This window comes from Vulpes lagopus, chromosome 14 (assembly GCF_018345385.1).
Source record: "Vulpes lagopus strain Blue_001 chromosome 14, ASM1834538v1, whole genome shotgun sequence".
In the NCBI taxonomy this organism is placed as follows: domain Eukaryota; kingdom Metazoa; phylum Chordata; class Mammalia; order Carnivora; family Canidae; genus Vulpes; species Vulpes lagopus.
The window spans coordinates 20700729-20720566 of record NC_054837.1 but is presented as its reverse complement, the minus strand read 5'-3'; the positions used below and the strand labels follow the sequence as shown (position 1 = coordinate 20720566).

The 19838-nt window shown below is 41.6% G+C and overlaps 1 protein-coding gene across 5 annotated transcripts in view; it reads left to right on the top strand.

Moving 5' to 3' along the window:
- Nucleotides 1–2200: 2200 nt before the first annotated feature.
- Nucleotides 2201–19838, top strand: part of BICDL1 (BICD family like cargo adaptor 1) — a 108900-nt gene continuing 91262 nt past the window's right edge. For all 5 annotated transcript variants that reach the window (XM_041728745.1, XM_041728742.1, XM_041728744.1 and 2 more), the window contains exons 1-2: nucleotides 2201–2723; nucleotides 9913–10128. In XM_041728745.1, the coding sequence (XP_041584679.1) occupies nucleotides 2295–2723; nucleotides 9913–10128 (645 nt within the window). In that variant the 5' untranslated portion in view covers nucleotides 2201–2294. The remainder of the gene's footprint in view (nucleotides 2724–9912; nucleotides 10129–19838) is intronic.

The window sequence follows — 19838 nt, the reverse complement described above, 5'->3', positions numbered from 1 at the left end:
CTAAATTTAGCTCTAAGATCGATGAGGGAATCCCTCAGTTGTCTGCCTCCTTTCCAATCAACAAGCAAACAAAACCAGACCCGCGCGGTTCAGTCTAAGGGTAGAAAGTCATGTCTGCACTAGAATATTGATAGTCTCTGAATTTAATAGAGAATAAAAATCAGGAGAAGCCATTTGACCCATTTCAGCCTCTTGGTGTCCTGAAATTTCCACCTCACTGTGATGAAAAGAATCCAGGTATGACCAAACTCAAAAGTGGGTTGTTATTCAAGAGGAAAAGAAGAGGGATCCCTGGGTGGCGCAGCGGTTTGGCGCCTGCCTTTGGCCCAGGGCGCGATCCTGGAGACCCGGGATCGAATCCCACATCGGGCTCCCGGTGCATGGAGCCTGCTTCTCCCTCCGCCTGTGTCTCTGCCTCTCTCTCTCTCTCTGGGTGTGACTATCATAAATAAATAAAAATTAAAAAAAAAAAAAAGAGGAAAAGAAGAGGGACCAATTCTAGCTTCAGATGGGATTGTTCCTGAAAACAGGAGACAGAGCATCACCTGTCTGGTTAAAGCAAGAACTGCCTGGAATCTCCCAGGAGGCTCTTCGATTCTCGTTTTGACCATTGCAGGACGCTTCCTGATGGCCACCAGGCCACCTTGGTCACAAATTACTACTTATCTTCCTCGAGACTTCTCACGAGTGAGGCAAGGAAAGAAGAATGGTTTACGGGAACCCTGGAGTCAGCCTGCCTGGATATGCTCTCTCGTAATGACCTGGGCCGCTAACTCGACCTCTTGAGGCCTCAATTTTCCTGCCTGTACAATGCGGAGAGCGACAGCACCCACTTGACAGGTTCTCGTGAGGATTATCTAAGATAACGAGTGCAAAGCACGCAACACAGGGCACGGCCCATACTAAGTACCTAATAGGCAGAATCATGATCGCGGCGATTCTTTGCTTCATATTCCCATCTGCGAACAGTTTCCGTTATTTCTCCACATAATCGTTTCTCTCGGGGCTGTTGATCTCCAAGGCATCTGGTCCCTCATATCCCTGAGTCATCATCATTAAAATGCCGGGGTTCTGAAGTCAGCCCTCCCCCGCTCTTGCTCTCTAGGGCTCCCTCTCCTGACTGCCGGGCTCCGGTGGGGGCCCAGGCCGAAATTCCGTGGCCACGAGTCTCTCTCGGCCTTGGAAGAATGTCCGCAGTCCTCTCGGAGGCCACCTAAGGCGCGACAGAACTGACGTCCACCCGCCCCGAGAGACGCCCACCCCCGAGTGGGCGCGAGCCCGGAGGCGGGGCCGCGCTCGTAGGTGGGAACGCGGCGGGGGGCGGGGCCGCGCGGCGAGGTGAGCGCGAGGCCACACCCCGAGGTGAACGTGCCGGGGGCGGGCCCACACCCGACGAGGGCGCAAGGCGGGGGGCGTGGCCGCGCCGGGGAGCCGCCCGGACCGTTAGGGATGCGCCAGCCGCCTCCGCAGGCGGCGCGCGCAGCCGCCCTCAGGCTTGAGGCGGCGCAGGGGTTAAGGCTGCCGGCGCCACCTGGGCGCTGCTGAGGAGACCCGCGAGCCGGCGAATCCCGCGCGGGCGCGGCGAACAGGTGCCCGCGCGCGTCAGGCGCCGGCAAGGGGCGGGGAAAGGGGGCGCGGCCGGAAGCCCGGGGCGGGGTGCGGCCGGCCCGGTAAGCGGGAGGCGCTGAGGGAGGCAGGAAGGAGCCCGCCCGGCTGCGCGGCGCGCGATGTGGAGCCGCCGCCTCGGCGCCTGCAGCAGCCGCCGCCGCCGCCGCTGCTGCTGGAGCTGCCGCCGAGCCGAGGGACATGGAGCGCGGCTGCAGAGAGCGGCCGCCGGCAGCAGCAACAGCAGCAGCGAGCGTCGCAGCGACAGCGGAGCGCAGCCCGCCCCGTGAGGCGCTGCCCGGCCGGCGGCGGCAGCGGCAGCAGCAACAGGGCGGCTGAAAACTCGGCGGCGGCGGCGGCGGCGGCGGCGTTCCTCGCAACCTCCCCTCCCGCTTCGCTGCTCCTCGGTCTTCCTTTCCTCAGCCTTTCCCCTTTGCCACCCCCTCCTCTTCCCCAGCGCGCGCCGAGCGGCTGAGCCCCGGGGCGGGGGGAGGGGGCGCGTGCCGCCGGCGCGGGGGAGGGGCGGGCCGGCGCGCGCCGCGCCCAGGGCTCGCGGGGACCCGGGGGGCGCGTGCCGCGGGGCGAGGCGCGGGGCGCGGGGCGCGGGGCGGCGCGGCGGGGCCCCTCCCCCCTGCAGCCTGGCGCGCGCCGGCCGGGCCGCACCGCTGCGGGCTCCGCGCGCGCGGGCCATGTCCGCCTTCTGCCTGGGCTTGGCCGGCCGCGCTTCAGCACCCGCCGAGCCGGACAGCGCCTGCTGCATGGAGCTGCCCGCCGCGGCCGCGGACGCAGTCGGGAGTCCAGCCGCCGCCGCCCTCATCTCCTTTCCCGGGGGCCCCGGGGAGCTGGAACTGGCGTTAGAGGAGGAGCTGGCGCTGCTGGCGGCCGGGGAACGGCCGTCAGACCCGGGGGAGCATTCTCAGGCCGAGGTCGGGCCTCCGGCCGAGGGGTCCGAACTGCAGCCGCCGCCCGCCCAGGATCCCGAGCTGCTGTCGGTGATCCGGCAGAAGGAGAAGGATCTCGTGTTGGCGGCCCGGCTGGGCAAGGCACTGCTCGAGCGGAACCAGGACATGAGCCGGCAGTACGAGCAGATGCACAAGGAGCTGACAGACAAGCTGGAGGTGAGGACGTCCCTCGTGGTGGGCTGGGTAGGAAGCGTGGGGAGCCACTCACCCACCCCATTCCTTCCTTGCTCACGCTGCCTCTACGGGAAACCACCCGGACGGAGGGGTAGGATGGAGGTTTTCAGTGATCAGGCCGGGACAACACTGAATCCACCTGACTTCAGCAAATGAGTCCAGGCACAGCCCCAGCCAGACCCGCTGTGGGCCGTTCTATATATGTACTGTACACTGCATCTGAAATAGAGCTTACAGTATGGCTAATTTATACAGCGCTGCGGTGATGTCTACACACAGAAATGAGAAAGTCGGGAAGCATTTAAAATATGCCCCAGGTTTCCAGAGTAGTTAATCTCTAATCAGGGTGTTAGCCTAAAGCCTTCCAGTTTTGGCGTTAAGGCCTCCAGATGCCCTTGTCTTAACTTCTCGGCAGCTCAGAGTTGTGGGAAACAACTGCCCCTAAAGGAGCTTTATATAGCCTTCAAATACTCAGGGATTAGGAAATGTGGTCCTATTGCAGAAATCAGGCAAGCCTGGGCTCAGCATGTGACTGTTGGTAGTGGATTTAATTTGGACCTCGGTATTTATGTGTATTTTGTATTTAAACAGTACCCTTCTGTGTTCTGGGCCTCATGCATGCAATTCAATGGCCAGTGCAATTTATGAGAACCATATTACTTTAGCTGTTATAAATACCTCTTAAAGTGTCTAAGATTTCTACCAATTTTCTGGACCAAAGTCTTTCAGAGCTATGCCTGTTTGTTTTCTTGCCCTTTCCTGGAAAAGGGCCTTGAGAGTGGTATGGAATGCCAGCCTTTCTAAAAATCAGAGATTTTTTTCAAAAGGGGGTGGGGGGGCATCTGTGGCAGTAGAGAGGAGCTTATTTTTTTCTGCCTGTGCATTTACTAATGTTACCCAGTATGGTTGCAACCAGTTCTTTTTCTTAGCTACAAGAATACAGTCCTGAATAAGGTGTGAAATTGACCCTAGTCGGCTTCTGTATCTATGCTACTGGTTGAACAGTCAGAATGTAGATTCAGAAACTTTTCTGTAATAAGATTTTAGCCTGTGTTTGTAGTCTAGTGACCTATCAATCACAAATTAGGAAGGAAAACAGGAAACCAGTGAAGGCCCTGTAGTTCAGTTGGCCTCTTAACTAGGTCTGCCAGTCGATGAACTCCTGAGATACCTCTCTGAAAAGTGGTTTGTGAAACCTATAGGTAGACTGCCAAAAAAGCAACCCAATGAATTGAATTGCTTAATTTTCACTTGAAATAGAGGTCTAAAATAAAAGGGTGTCTTTTTTTTTAAAAATGGGATTCGGTTACATGACTCTATATAGAAGGACTACTGCAGAGATTTATACTTGTGATTTTAAATTCTTTCAGTGAGGGACTTGATTGAAGAGACAGCTAACTTGAAAGGAACATATCAGTTTGATTACTGATAGATTTCAGAGTAATTCTTAGTGTGCAATTATACACATCCTGGGTTCCATGCAGAGCCTTTGTACATTTCAACAAAAGAAAAATAAAAATTCTGTAACAAGAAGGGTTCCTTTGTAAAAGAATAATCTTTGACTTTTTGTTATTAACAAATGGACAGTAATAGAATAGTTTAAAGCTCTTAAACTAGTTTTTAAAATCTTCATTCCTCTACAGGTTACCATGTGAACTCTAGTGTTAAACATTTATTCTAATTTGTGGAAGTTGTGGTTGCACAAGAGTGTGAATGTACTTAACACTATTCAACTGTACACGTAAAATGGTTACGATGGTAAATTTTGTTATGTATACTCACATTTTTAAAATGTTTATTTTTTTAAAAGTGTGAGTATACATAACAAAATTGATCATTCCTGCAGATGAGTATTGGAAGGTTCTGTTATACTATTTCTTCAAGGTATATCTCAAGATGATCATTAAAAATTTTTAGTTTTTTTAAAAGTACATTTAGAAATATCTCGTAAAGATATTGTCATTGTTCCCTTGTTAATTCTTTTATTTCTTGTTAGTTGACAGAAACCTAGTAGAGAATGATTTCATTTGATACCTGCGAGTGAATTTTCCTCCCAGTATATTTTTTTAGGCAGCCTAGATTTTAGATTTTTAGATAAAATACTATCTGAAGTTTAACGCTGCCACTTTGCTATATTTTCAATTAAATTAGATATTTAAGAGTAGGGGACTGGCCCTTACTTTAAAAAGCATTTGTAATTTTCCACAAAATGTCAGTGGAGTCAAACACATTTTCTCATAGATTTGGTTTGAAAAATTAACACGAGTGGACTCCTAGAGAATGTTGGCTTAACTGTTGAATAATGAGACTTTTTTTCTTTAGTCCCCTTTGTTCCCTTACTATTTCAAAATTGGCACCATTCTAATTTGAGGACCAACAAGCCACTGTCAAGGTTTTTTTCTACCGATTCATTAGTTAATATTTGAATACCTTTCCAGTTCTGTATGCCAAACCTAAGATCTTATTTTGTCATTTAAAACATAAAGTCTTGGGGATCGCTGGGTGGCTTAGCAGTTTAGTGCCTGCCTTCGGCCTGGGGCGTGGTCCTGGAGTCCTGGGATTGAGTCCCAAGTTGGGCTCCCGGCATGGCTCCCTGCTTCTCCCTCTGCCTGTGTCTGGCCCCCCACCCTCTCTCTGTCTCTCGTGAATAAATAAATAAAACCTTAAAAAAATAAATAAAACATAAAGTCTTGATTTTATACTGCTCTTTCATTGAGGGCACGTTTTTTAAAGTCCTTAATGGTTTAAAGATTAACAGAATATTTTTTAGCTGTGTATCTCTTAGGGTTAAAATGAAGGTTAAATTCAATTTGAAAGACTGGAAGATTTTGATTATTTTTTCCCCACCCTTAAATTGACTATATTGTATTCATTCACAGAATTATATTTCCACATGCTTAAAAGTTCTAAAGTAATTTTTAAAAATATTTTATTTATTTAAAGATTTATTTATTTGTGGGGTGGGTGAAGGAGAGAGAATCCTGAAGCAGATTCCCCACCAAGCACAGAGTCCCATGTGGGGCTTAATCCCAGGACTCTGAGATTATGACCTGAGTCCAAATCAAGAGTCTGGGGCTTAACTGACTGAGCCACCCAGGCACCCCTTAAGATTTTATTTTTTAGGTGATCTCTAGCCCACAGTGGGGCTCAGACTCACAACTGAAGACCAAGAGTCTCACACTCCACCAACCGAGCCAACCAGGTGCCCCCTAAAGTTTTCTTTTTTTAAGATTTATTTATTTATTTTAGAGAGAGAGAGAGACAGAGAGAGAATGTAGGGGGAGGGGCAAGGGAGGAGAGAGCTCCACACCTGGCTCCCATCATCTCAGGGCCCTGAGATCAGACCCCAGTTGAAATCAAGAATCCCATACTTAACGGACTGTGCCATCTAGGTGCCCCATTCTTAAAGTTATTTATTAAGATGTATTTCTTCTGGGGACACCTGGGTGACTCAGTCTGTTAAGTGCTGGACTCTTGATCTCATCTCAGGTCTTGATCTCTGGGGGGTGAGTCCATCCCCCTCCACTGGCTCCACACTCAACATGCGGAGTTTTTTTTTTTTTTTTTTTTTTTTATAGATTTAAAAAAAAAATCTGCATCTACAGTGAGCCATTTTGCTTTTAAGTCTTATATCCACCCAAGTCCTTAGTTTTTTCCCCCAAAATGTGAACTAAGACATTAACTCACATTTAAACACTTTTCTTCAGAAATTAAATATTTTGGTTTTTAACATGCAAGATCCCCTTTTTTCCTATTCCAGCTGAGAGTAAATTATCTCTTACTGCAGAGATAGTCTTTTTCCTCAACTACATTTTCTTCTCTCTTCCCTAGGCCAGTTCTTAATGATTCTAGTATAGTTTTTTAAAGGGCAAAACAAGTAAAATGAAAGTTATCACATAATGACAGTCACTAGTAGATTTGGGGAGGCAAACCCAGAGGCCCTTATTTGTATTCAATACTTGGCCCACTTTAAAAATGGTACTTTTTCATTGTATTTTTCAAGAACCATATCCTGGACTTAGGAGAATGGTGTTGCTTTTTTGATTCTTTGCAGAAATCCATTTTCTGTAACAACCAATGTTAGACGGGCTGATGATATTTTATTTTTTCAGAGTTTTCAGTAAACCTTATTTTTTTTAAGAATGGTTTCAGATTTACAGAAAACATGGAAAGATGGTACAGTAGGTCTCCATATGCTCTGCACCCAATTTCCCCTGTTATTAACGTATTGTTATGGTACACTTGCCATAATGAAAAAAAATCAACACTGATAAATTGTTAACTATATATTCTTTAGTTTTTCCTTAGTCTTTACCTATTGTGTTTTCTATTCCAGGATCCCATCCTGAATACATTGCATTTAGTTTTCCTATCTTAATTTCGTCTTTGCTGTAACACTTTCTTACACTTTCCTTGTTTTTGATGACCTTGACAGTCTTGGTGTTAACTTTCCTTCTTTTGTTTATTGAAAAATAACTAATATATAATGTAACATTATTATTCGTTTCAGGTGTAGATGTTAACTTTAAAATAGCATATAAACTAAATAAAACATATACAATGACACATAATATAAAATAAAATGACATATGACCCCTGACTGTCATACTTCTAATATGCTGTCTAGAGTTTCCTGGTTAATTTAACACTTAGTTGAAAATACAATTTTAGGAAACCTTTATTTTCTCTGAGTAAACAAAAGGCTAGATTCTGTATGTTCTGTATGTTAATAGGAGAGTCTTGATTGTTTTTTTTCAGTGTTCAGGGAAACCTGAATTAGGAAGTTTGTCACATGACCAAAGAACTATAAGGACAGACTACACTGATCAGCACCACCTGTATCAACCCCTCCCCCAACTCCAAGTGGATTGGATTGTTTGAGTTGCTTGGTTGGGCTGTTCACTAACAGCTGTTTGCTGAATATTTTTAAGTCTCTCTGTTCTTTTAGAACACAAGCCTAATTTATCTGGCCTCTCAGTAACACTGTGATTACTGAGTTCTTGCTGTTGCCTTCTGCTCAGTCTTTCTCATTTTGGAAAAACTGAATAAAACCAAGTATCACAATTTTAGGATTGCAATTAGCATTTGTTTTTGCATTTCATCTTTCTGAAGTCTCTACGGTGACTAAAACATTCTCGTTTTTGGAGTTTAGCAATGTGAGGGAAGTATAAAGCAGAAAGTTCTCATGCTGTTGAGTAGAAGTCCCTCCCTTGTCCTTCCTTTCCCTTACATGCTCCAAACTGAAGCTGTATAAAGTATAACTATAAAGTAATTTTTAAACAAATACAGTAGAGACACTGTATCCAAATGAGTTATCTCCCAGAAACTGTCAACCTGGGAGACCATACATTTATTTTTGTAAAAACTGCCTTTACTAACGTGATCAGAATTTTCATTTTGGATCACTGGTTTTATCTTTTGGCACGTTATTTTGACTGCTTTGTCATGATATATTTTCATCTTTGGGGGATAAATTTGACTTTTAGATACATCAACAAGTCACTCAGCAAAAGAGAATAAGATGACAGGATGAAATGGAGTGATCTCTTTTTTAGACACATCTTAGATGTGAAGTAAGGGGACTGGTTTTCATTTTCTTGTATAACTGTACACTGGCCCTTAAGGCTTTCCAAAAGAAGCATTCCAAAAAATATTCAAGGAGTGAGAACATGGGTAGAATAAGAGCATAGCTTCCCAAGTAGAAGAGATGACTGACTACCTTGAAGAAGAAGATTCCTGTGCTTATCTTAGCTTGTTGAAACAATAGCAGTGCTTGTTATCAACCTTCACTGCATCAGAATTTCCTGTAGAGCCAATATAGATAGGCAGATAGATGGATAGATAGACGCATGTCTAGGTTTCATCCCATTCCTAACCATAATCTTTAGGATTGGGGTCCAGGTGGGTATATGAGCTTTTCTGAGAGCTCCCCTTAATTAAGGACCATTGCTTTAACTTCTTTTTAATATACTCCTTGGGGTATAGACTTTGCTTTCTTGTACATAGTGTGCTTTTTTTTTAAGTAAATATTTTATTTATTTATTCATGAGAGACACACAGAGAGAGAAGCAGGCTCCATGCAAGGAGCCCAATGTGGGACCCGACCCCAGGACTCCAGGATCATGCCTTGGGCCAAAGGAAGGCACCAAACCACCGAGCCACTCAGTGATCCCCCATAATATGCTTTTTAAGTAGAGCATACTTGCCTCTGTAAAGAGACATCCATATTTATCTCACAGAAACAAATAGATATTTCCTTCAAAAGCATCCTTTTTTATTGAGCTGCTACTTTAAGACATCTGTACTTTTACTGCATACCATTTGTCACACACAACTTACTCCTTTTATCAGTCTTTTCCACTAGAATGGAAGCTCCGTAAATCCAAGGACCAGGTCTGTTTTACTCTTCACTGTATCCCCAGCACAGTGGCTGACCCATTGGCACTTAGAATGGTATTTAAGGTACTTAAGAAAGAATGGATGGACCAGAAATAAATATACAAGGCTAATGATTTAAAGTAGACCTGAAGCTGAACTTACTTGATATCGAAATAAAATGCTGTATATCACAAAAAATATTTATTGAATTGTGATTTAGAGCACTAAACAGAGTCAGATGATTTAAACACAATCCTAGCTCTGCTGTTTACTAGTATTGACCTTGAGCTTGTTACTTGACCTCTTATCTTCTGTTACCTCATTTGTAAGAAAAGATGGTTAATCTGAAAGATCTCTGGAGTTCTTTCCATTCTCTGAAAATTCTTTGATTCTAAGTGCCTGGTATTATGCCAGGCATAATAGATGATTCCAAAAGAAGCCTTAAGCACTCATCTTAAGTTGTTTAAATGTATAGTTCACCAGTTAATTGGATGACTTGCTGAATTTCAAGTGAATTCCTAAGTCCACAATCCCATTTTCAAGGACAAGAATAAACATAGTAATATTAAGCATTTTAAATAGGAATGACATTCTCTTTGTGAAACCAACTCTTTCTCTACTGTGAAAGAAGGGAATATTTTCATAGCTGTGAAATGGGCAACTTTTCCCATGTGGCAGAGTGTTTCTTTGTGCTGACTGACTGGGAAAGAGAAGTTAGGAAAGTGTGAGAAGAGAAAAAAGGAAGAGACTGCAAATTTTGAACAATTTTAAAATCTCTTTGCTTCTCACCCAGCACTTAGAACAAGAGAAACATGAACTAAGAAGACGATTTGAGAACCGAGAAGGGGAATGGGAAGGACGTGTGTCAGAACTGGAGAGTGATGTAAAACAACTTCAGGATGAGTTGGAGAGGCAGCAAGTTCACCTACGGGAAGCAGATAGAGAAAAAACACGAGCTGTCCAGGAATTATCAGAACAGAACCAGAGGTTATTGGATCAACTCAGCAGGGTAAGTCACAAGTTAAGAATTTATGGTATCAAATATTGAAAGTGGAAGCCAGAGTGACTGTGTGATGTCAGTCATACATATGGTAAGGGTAGTTCTGATTTTTGTTGCCTTTGGCGTTGACATCAACAAGTTAAATATTTTTCACCTGAGAACTTTAGCTATATGAACTAGGAGTCAGGAGCTAAAACCCCTATCTGTCATTAGTCAGCTATGAGACTTTGACAATCACTTAACTTGGGAGTTTTTTCGTTTTTAAAGTGAAAGAGCTGTGCCTAATGATTTCTGGTGTTCAGAAAGCTCTAAAGGTCTGATTCCTTACTTAGAGTAATTAAGTCTGTCATAGACAAAAGTATGTTAATGCATTTAGTTCAAATATTAAATGGTGCCTTCTTTAAACTGAAAACTTGGGGAAAATTACTAGAGCAAATGATTTTCATTGATGTTACATTTGTGAATGTACATTTCTTCATATTTAAATGTGAAAGGAGATATGTGTGTGTCTGTATTTAAAATTTGTTCTTTTTATTTCATATTAAGTAAAAATTGTTTACTTGTACCTGTATAGGGTGACATGATAAAAGTATTAATTAACCAAGGTCAAAATTACAAAATCATTGCAAAGAAGAAGTTTGAGGGCTGAATAGGTAGAAATCTAATTTAAATACAGAACATACCTTTATAACAAATGCAGGAATGTTGTTAATGCCCTGGTCTCCAAATCCACCTACTTTTGAAAATTAAAAGCTGAATTTGCTATGGTACCTCAGTCCTTCTTATGTCTTGAAAAAAGAACTGTTAACTCTTTAGTCATCAGAGGAATAAAGAAATTCTAGTCTGGTGTCATTCCATAGGTCATGCTTAGATCTTTGGAAAAGGCTTAGCTAGAGCAACACATGGTAAATTCTTGGCATTTCCACTAATTCAGTGGGTAGTAATGTGTGACCTTATTTCATTAGTTTGTCATAGTTGCTTCCCATGGATACTCTGAGACTGGTCAAAACCTTCATGCCTCACTAGGAAGTGTGAGGTAAATGCTACTACTAGAGAAAGGGGAGAAGAGGTTGAGGAGAGACTGGGAGTGGGGAGGAAGGGGAGGGAGACAGGGAAGAAAGGGGAAAAAAAGATGCCTAATACCTTGGAAAATAGCTGCTTGCAGGAAATATCAACACATGTGAAAGGTGAGAATCCAGATGATAGGTAGAAATAAAGATCTTACCTGCACACCGCCCCTCTAGGGGATTGAATCATCATTTGATTATCTGGAAAGGAAGAATTGGACAGTTCTTCAAGAAGTTGTTTCAAGGTCAGGTTAGTAGCAACATTTCTGATTCAGTTCTAAAACCTTTTGCAACAACTGGGAAGGGATTTTGTAAGATTTTTTAGGTTTTGAGTCTTCATTCATTATTTATGAAAGATTAAACTAACTGGATACACCTAGCCAGATTTATTTGTTCAGCAGCGTTGACTTAATACTTAATTCTGCACAAGTGTTTCTTATGGACACCTATGCAAGGAATACAGCAAACCAGAATGATTAAAGGGGAAATTATTTCTTGGGGTAAGTTCAGTTATAAAATAATGTGAGCATAAACAGTCTCAACTCTGCTTTTCGATCTGGTGAAAGATAGATGGCCAAGAGAGATGAAGGGAGAAAGCAAATATTAACATGACATAACAAAAGAGCAGAGAACTTGGGATTTACATGGATGTTGAATCTTGGCTCTGCTTCTCATTGGATGGCTTTGTGCCTCACTTATCCATAAAATGGGGATAAAAATATGTACCTTATATAAATACCATTGAAATGAAAGTATGATAATGTGTTTATGTTATGCTGAAGCATATGAAGGTAAGGATTTTAATGTTGACAACTGTTTTAATGAAGCAGTGTCTTCGTAGTTGAGGTTCCTTTGCCTAATTTCTCTGTAGAAAATCCTGGTAAGCTGTTCCCAAAAGGATATACAGGGATAGCATTTCTACTAGATATAGATTCTTGTTATCCTTTCTGGCCTTGAATGTAGGCCCTTGGTGAGTATTGAGGCTTTTTTTTCCCTTTCTCTTTTTAAGCAGGACAAGCCCCAGGGGTTTCCATCAGCAGCCAGTTTAGATTGTATTTTATCATTTTATTAACTGGGTATTCAGGACCTAGAGGAGTTGAGTACTTTGAAGTGAATTAAGATTCTCCTTGAACAAGATAACAACCAGCAGAGGTAGTAGAAGAACAGGATTTTTTTTTTTTACAATGTATTTAACATTGTCTTTATAAGCATGAAATGTATAATATATAAAGTGTAGTACAATATTTCTGTGATGCTTTTGTCCAAAGTATTTTTTTTATTTTAAAGTTCATTTTTTTTAGTAACTTCTGTACCCAAAGTGGGGCTTGAACTCATGACTTCGAGATCAAGAGCTGCATGCTCTTCACACTGAGCCAGTCAAGCATCCCCAAAGTATCTTTAAGTATATTTCTTTTGCCACAGTGGCCTCCAAAGTTTTGGTTTTTTTAAAATAACAGCTCTATTGATATGTAATTTACAGACTATAACATTCATTTTTTGAAGGTATTATTTACTGGGTTTTAATATATTCAGAGTTGTGCAACCATCACCACGATTTAATTATAGAACATTTCACCCCCTGAAAGAAAGAAATCCTATACCCATTAGTAGTCACTGTCCATTGCTCCTAACCTGCTACTCCATACCCTGACTTCCTAGTAACCACTAATCTGCTTTCTGTTTCTATGGATTTGCCTATTCTGGACATTTCATAGAAATGAAATCATATATATGTGATTCTTTTGTCTGGCCTCTTTTCCTTAAATTTTTTATTTTTTTATTTATTTATGATAGTCACACAGAGAGAGAGAGAGAGAGAGGCAGAGACACAGGCAGAGGGAGAAGCAGGCTCCATGCACCGGAAGCCCGATGTGGGACTCGATCCCGGGTCTCCAGGATCGCGCCCTGGGCCAAAGGCAGGCGCCAAACCGCTGCGCCACCCAGGGATCCCCGCCTCTTTCCCTTAATATGTTTCAAGGTTCATCTGCATTGTAGCGTATATCAATACCTAATTTTTATGGCTGAAAAATATTCCATTGTATGGACATAACACATTTTGTTTCTTCATTAGTTGATGGACATTTGGGTTGTTTCCATTTTTTTGGCTATTATGAATAAGGTTGCCATAAACATTCATGTACAAGTTTTTATGTGACCAAGCTTCTTTTCAGCTCTAACATAGGATGCTGAGAGCATATATATCACATAAACTTCTGGATCCTCATTATCATGAAGGAAGAGATAGGTATTCTAATCTTATAGCTGGGAAAACTTGAGAGACAGAAAAGCATGTGGCTTTTTTAAGGCTTTTCTAATTTAAGACTCAGGGTTTCTGTGCCTCAGTTTCACATTTCTGAGGCAGCAATTAAGATCACAGTTGGAGCCAGATGGCCCTGGGCCACATACCAACTCCTATTACTAGCTGGGTGAACATGGGAAAGGTTTTTCACCTTTTTTCACCTTAGTTTCCTTCCTCGTAACATAGAAACAATTATTGCTATTACCTGGTAGTGTTTGGAGGACTGAGATAACATATGTAAAACTCCAACTATAGTGTCTAGCATATTGTAAGTACTTAGTTGATAGTAGCCATGATTTATAATTATCGTTTCTTTGCGTAGAAGGGATTTTTGTATCTAGTCAAACATGGATTCTCTAACCTGATGACAGAAAAATCTGAAATGTCCCCAGCATATATTAGTGCCTGAAAATGTTTTGTCTCACAATTAAATCTCTATTCAGAAATATTTGAGTAAAAATGATCCTTCTAGGAGTTGAGTCAGGTTCATTCTATGGCATCTTGTATCCTCTAGAGTATCCTTCATATACTCTGGGGATACCATTTTTTGAGTTTATTTGTTCATTTTGGGTAAAATGCCCTCTAAATTCTTTCCTAGTGTCTAAGATTCTGTGAGTCTTATCTTTATGAAACTCAGGCTGACGTATTTGGAAAATGTGTAGTTCAGTTTTGGAGTTATAAAGTAACACCATGATGGCATTGACAGTGGGGTTTAATAGGGCGTGTTAGACACTTATAATCCTACCTCAAAAGTAGAAAGAATACAATGGGTCTTGCTTTTGGGAAGAGAATAGGAGAGACATGGGCTATGCTTGTCGCTTAAGAAGAGTATTTCATGTAGAACTTAAAGTGGAGGTTTTTTGAAAATCCCTCTGATACATGTCTAATACAATACTTTTTGTTAGCATTATAGCAGAATCCTCCAGAGAGCCCCTAGATGATTTTCTCCCCAGCAGTAGCAGCAAAACAGAGTGTTCTGATCAGTGTGAAAGTGTTCTAAAGTGATCTTTCACTAATTTAACCTGCTGCAGCTTATACCACAGTTTAGGACCTGTGGAAACGTCTTACAGTTTGTGTGTAGGGCAGCAAGCCAAAATAGGGATTTCAACAGTATAGACAGTCTTGTTCATAATAATGTCAGTAACCTTTTCAGCCGTCAGAAGCAGTTGATGTTAAGATATTTGCAAAATGAATCTCCATAGTATTAGAAACTTCAGTAAGAGTTAAGTCATTTTCACAGTTTGTACTAATTAAAACATTGCTCACGCAACTTTGTAAACACTAAGGTCAGACTTGTTGACCAAAGAATAGAAAAAATTATTGATTTCTTCTTCTTAAAAAAAAAAAGAGGGGGAGGATTTAAAATTGCTTAGGGACTTCTAAAGTTTTCCTTCCCCGAAATAGATAGTTCTAGAGTTTGTAGAAACTGACTAGGAAATTTTCTTATACTTTTCCCTTACAGTTTTATACATGAAATATCATCTGAACCTTTTACCCCCCCTCCTTCCCTTGCTTCTCATCCTGCCAACAGCAGAACCATATGCTTAATCCTAATCGCATTTTCTCTACTAGGGGTCAGAGCTTCATACTGCAGGACTGAATATATACAGACTTAATGACTGTTGAGTATGTACTGGGCTATAATACAGATTTTTGCTTTTTCCATTTAAAAAAACATAACAGGGCAGCCCCGGTGGCGTAGCGGTTTAGCGCCGCCTGCAGCCCAGGGCGTGATCCTGGAGACCCTGGATTGAGTCCCACGTCAGGCTCTCTGCATAGAGCCTGCTTCTCTCTCTGCTTCTCTCTCTCTTTCTCTCTCTTTCTCTGCATCTGTATGAATAAATAAATAAAAATCTTAAAAAAAAAAAAACATAACAGGGCAGCCCAGGTGGCTCAGCGGTTTAGCGATGCCTTCAGCCCAGGGCGTGATCCTGGAGACCCAGGATCGAGTCCCATGTCAGGCTCTCTGCATAGAGCCTGCTTCTCTCTCTGCTTCTCTCTCTCTTTCTCTCTCTCTCTCTGCATCTGTATGAATAAATAAATAAAAATCTTAAAAAAAAAAAACATAACAGGGCAGCCCAGGTGGCTCAGCGGTTTAGCGATGCCTTTAGCCCAGGGTGTGATCCTGGAGACCCAGGATCGAGTCCCATGTCGGGCTCCCTGTGAGCCTGCTTCTCCTCTCTCTGTGTCTCTGCCTCTCTCTCTCTCTCTCTCTCTCTGTCTCTCATGAGTAAATAAATAAAATCTTTTAAAAAATTTTAAAAACCATAACATACTTCAAACAGAAAACTGCAGAGAATGATATAAATCCAACTTCATAAAATCTTAATATTTTGTTGTATTCGGTTTTTTTATTTTAATTTTTTAAAGATTTAATTTATTCATGAGAGACACGGAGGGAGAGAGACAGAGACATAGGTAGAGGGAGAAGCAGGCTCCATGCAGGGAGCCTGATGCGGGACTCGATCCCAGGACCCCAGGATCACACCCTGAGCTGAAGGCAGTCACTAAACCGCTGAACCACCCAGGCATCCCTGTATTCAGGTTTTTTAAAGAGATAAAACATAATTGATACATTTGAAGGTCTTATGTCCTCTCCATTTTTCCATTTATTCTTCTTATTCATGTGTTTGTACTACATACATGTACACGTGTGCATGCATGTGAACATATATATCCTATTATACATTCTATATCCACTAAAAATGTATAATAATATTCCCATGTTTCAAACATAGTAAATGGCAGCATCATATTCACACCATTCTACACTTCATTCTTTTTGCTCAAGGTTACGTTTTAGGGATTGACCTAGATTAATAAATACAGTTCTAGTTCACTTATTTCAAATGTTTGTTATTTGTGCAATAACACAAATATATTTGTACAAAATATTTCCATTCTTTTTTTGATAAACATTTTTTTGATAAACATTTAAGTTCCCAATTTTTCATTATTATACACTTTCCTATAGTGACTGTTCTTGTGGTTTTGAGTTACGTGGTTAACCTAGGAGTGGAATTGCTTGGTTCTAGAGTAAAGACCTCTTCGGCCTCATGAGATATTGCCAAATGACTCTCCAAAATTGTTGTACAAATTTACATCTTCACATCTTCAGCAGTGTTTGTGAGAGCCAGTATGTGTGATTGTTCACATCTTCACTGACACTTGGTTACTTGTCCAGTCTTAAAAATCAGTCTCCCAGGGATCCCTGGGTGGCACAGCGGTTTGGCGCCTGCCTTTGGCCCAGGGCGCGATCCTGGAGACCCGGGATCAAATCCCACGTCGGGCTCCCGGTGCATGGAGCCTGCTTCTCCCTCTGCCTGTGTCTCTGCCTCTCTCTCTCTTTCCCTGTGTGACTATCATAAATAAATAAAAATTGAAAAAAAATCAGTCTCCTGTATGTGATACGGAATTTTTATTCTTTTTTTTTTTAATTTTTATTTATTTATGATAGTCGCACAGAGAGAGAGAGAGAGAGAGAGAGAGAGGCAGAGACACAGACAGAGGGAGAAGCAGGCTCCATGTACCGGGAGCTCGACGTGGGATTCGATCCCGGGTCTCCAGGATCGCGCCCTGGGCCAAAGGCAGGCGCCAAACCGCTGCGCCACCCAGGGATCCCCGGAATTTTTATTCTTAGGGGTTTCAAAATTTTTTATTGTTTTAATTTTTATTTCATGAATTGCTAGTGAGGTTGGACATCTTTTGTTTTTGTTTATTGTGAATTGCCTGTTTATATCCTTCACTTGTTTTCTTACTGGTGTATAAGTATGTTTTTACAAGTTCTTGGTACTATTCTATTTTCTCTTTGTTTCTGGAATATTTTACTAAACAGAAGTGTGCCCTTTCAGTGAAGTTAAATTTATTAATTATTTCCTTTATGATTTATTCTTTTGTGTTTTGTTTTATCCCGTTTTCCAAGTCTTAAATGTATTTTCCCATATTAATTACTTAAAAACTTAAGGCATTTTACATTTAGATCTTTAATCTGTCTAGAACTTTGTAGTGTGAGATGACATAGGAATCCAGTTATGTTTTCTATATGGATTACATCTCAACACTGTTTATTTCTCCATGGATTTCCAATGCTATATGGATTTTTTTTTTAGCGAAAAAAAATCCTAACATTTATTCATGACTGAAGAGCCAAGATAACAAAATAAAGATTTCAGAAGGTTTTAGAAAACTATAGTGTGCTAGGGCTGCTGTGCTACGAAGTACCGCAGACTGGGTAGCTTAAACAACAGAAATGTATTGTCTCACAGTTCTGGAGGCTGGAGGTTCAAAATCAAGGCATCATAAGGGTTGATTTCTCTCTAGGACTATGAAGGAAAGATCTGTTCAGATCTTGCTCCTTGGCTTATAGATGGCTATCTTCTCCTTATGTCTCTTCCTTTGTATGTAACTCTGTTTCCAAATTTCCTCTCTTTATAAGAACAACATATTGGATTGGGGCCCAGCCTAATAACTGCTTTTTAATTGGATTGCCACTGTAAAAAAAACTTTGTCTCCAAAAAGGTCATTTTCTGAGGTACTGGGGTTTGGACTTTAACATAATGAATCTCAACCCATAGCAACCATTTTGAGGTGTTTCTTGCCAATAGGTCCGACTCTTGGATGGATATTAGTGCTATGTGTGGTAGGTGTTCACAGGGATGCCACTTTCCTTGCAGGTTCCATACATTCAATAATATATGGTCACACCAAAGATACATATGCCTGTGACCATATGACTGAGGGCTACTATGACCAGTGGGGAGAGATTTCAGATGCTTTTGTACTCTTAATTGTAGTCTTTGAAAATGTTCTAGATCTACCTCTTTCTCCTTTAATGACTAACTGGCTTTCCATTCTTTTGAATAAAAGTGAGATATTTATTTATTTATTTCTCCTTTAATTCAACGTTCAGTAAATATTTATTGAATAAGGCACAGGGGATACAGTGGAGAACATAAGACGTCTGATATGCGAAGCTTGTAGGAAGAAGTATATAAATAACTAAACAAATCCACAAGATAATTATAGGTTGTAGTAGGTCCTATGAATGGTGATGTGATGGCAAATGGCCAGAAAGAAGAGAGCAACTTTAGAAAGGGCAGGTAGGGATGGGTTCTCTCTGAGGAGATAAAATTTGAGGTGAGACCTGCAAGGGTGTAGAAGCAGCCATAGAAGAGATGGAAGAATAGCATTCTTTGACGGATGCTATTAGACTGCAGAGTCTTTGGGATCAGGGACTATGGTCTGGATATACACATCTGGCTTGTTTATTGTTTGTTATAAACAGGTATCCAGTGGAGTGAGCATTAAATAAATGCTGGTTGTTTTTTTGTTAAATGACAAGCAAAGATACTTAATAAAGGAATGTTTAGAACTATATCTTTCTGAAAAATATACTACCCTTTCATGCACTCTCTTGAGGTACTCTGGACTGTTTCAAATGCATTCTTAGGCTTATGTGTGCTGTTTGGAAACCAGTGATCCAAGAGACTGGATGTCAACACTGTGACAGACAAGGTACAGATAATGGTGACTCAGTTGCCTAGACATCTAGTGTTGTCTTCATAGATACTCCTGGAATTGCATAAAAACTCAGCCTTCCTGGGCAGCCCTGATGGCCCAGCGGTTTGGTGCCGCCTTCAGCCCGGGGTATGATCCTGGAGACCCGGGATCGAGTCCCACATCGGGCTCCCTGCATGGAGCCTGCTTCTCCCTCTGCCTGTGTCTCTGCCTCTCTCTCTCTCTCTCTCTCTGTGTCTATCATGAATAAATAAAATCTTAAAAAAAAAAAACAACTCAGCCTTCCTTGAATTGAGAAGAGTGACTACAAAATGAACAGAGTTTTTGTGTATTTTTTATTTTTTATTTATTTTTTATTTATTTTTATTTTTTTTATTTTTGTGTATTTTTTTTTAAAGATTTTATTTATTTATTTGACAGGGAGAGAAAGAAAGCACAAGCAGTGGGGCAGCAGAGGGAGAGAGAGAAGCAGGCTCTCCATTGAGCAGGGAGCCTGACTGGGGGATCCCAGAACCCTAGGATCATGACTTGAGCCAAAGGTACATATCTAACTGATTGAGTCACCCCCAGAGCTTTTGTGTATTGACTTAAAGCCTGCAAGTACTTTTGTGTTGTGCTGTGGTTTCTCCAGTAACCTTTATGTTGGTCAGTTTCTGAGTGACTGGCCCTGTGGTCTTCTGACCTTGCTAATGGAGATAGAAATCAGCATTTTAGGTTTTACGAAAAAACTTTGTTGTCTCATAGGAGGATTGGCTATTATTTGGGTTTGGATGTCATTATGGCTCCCTCTCTCCCTTGCTGGGTGTATACACTCTAGACAAAAGACCTCTCTACCT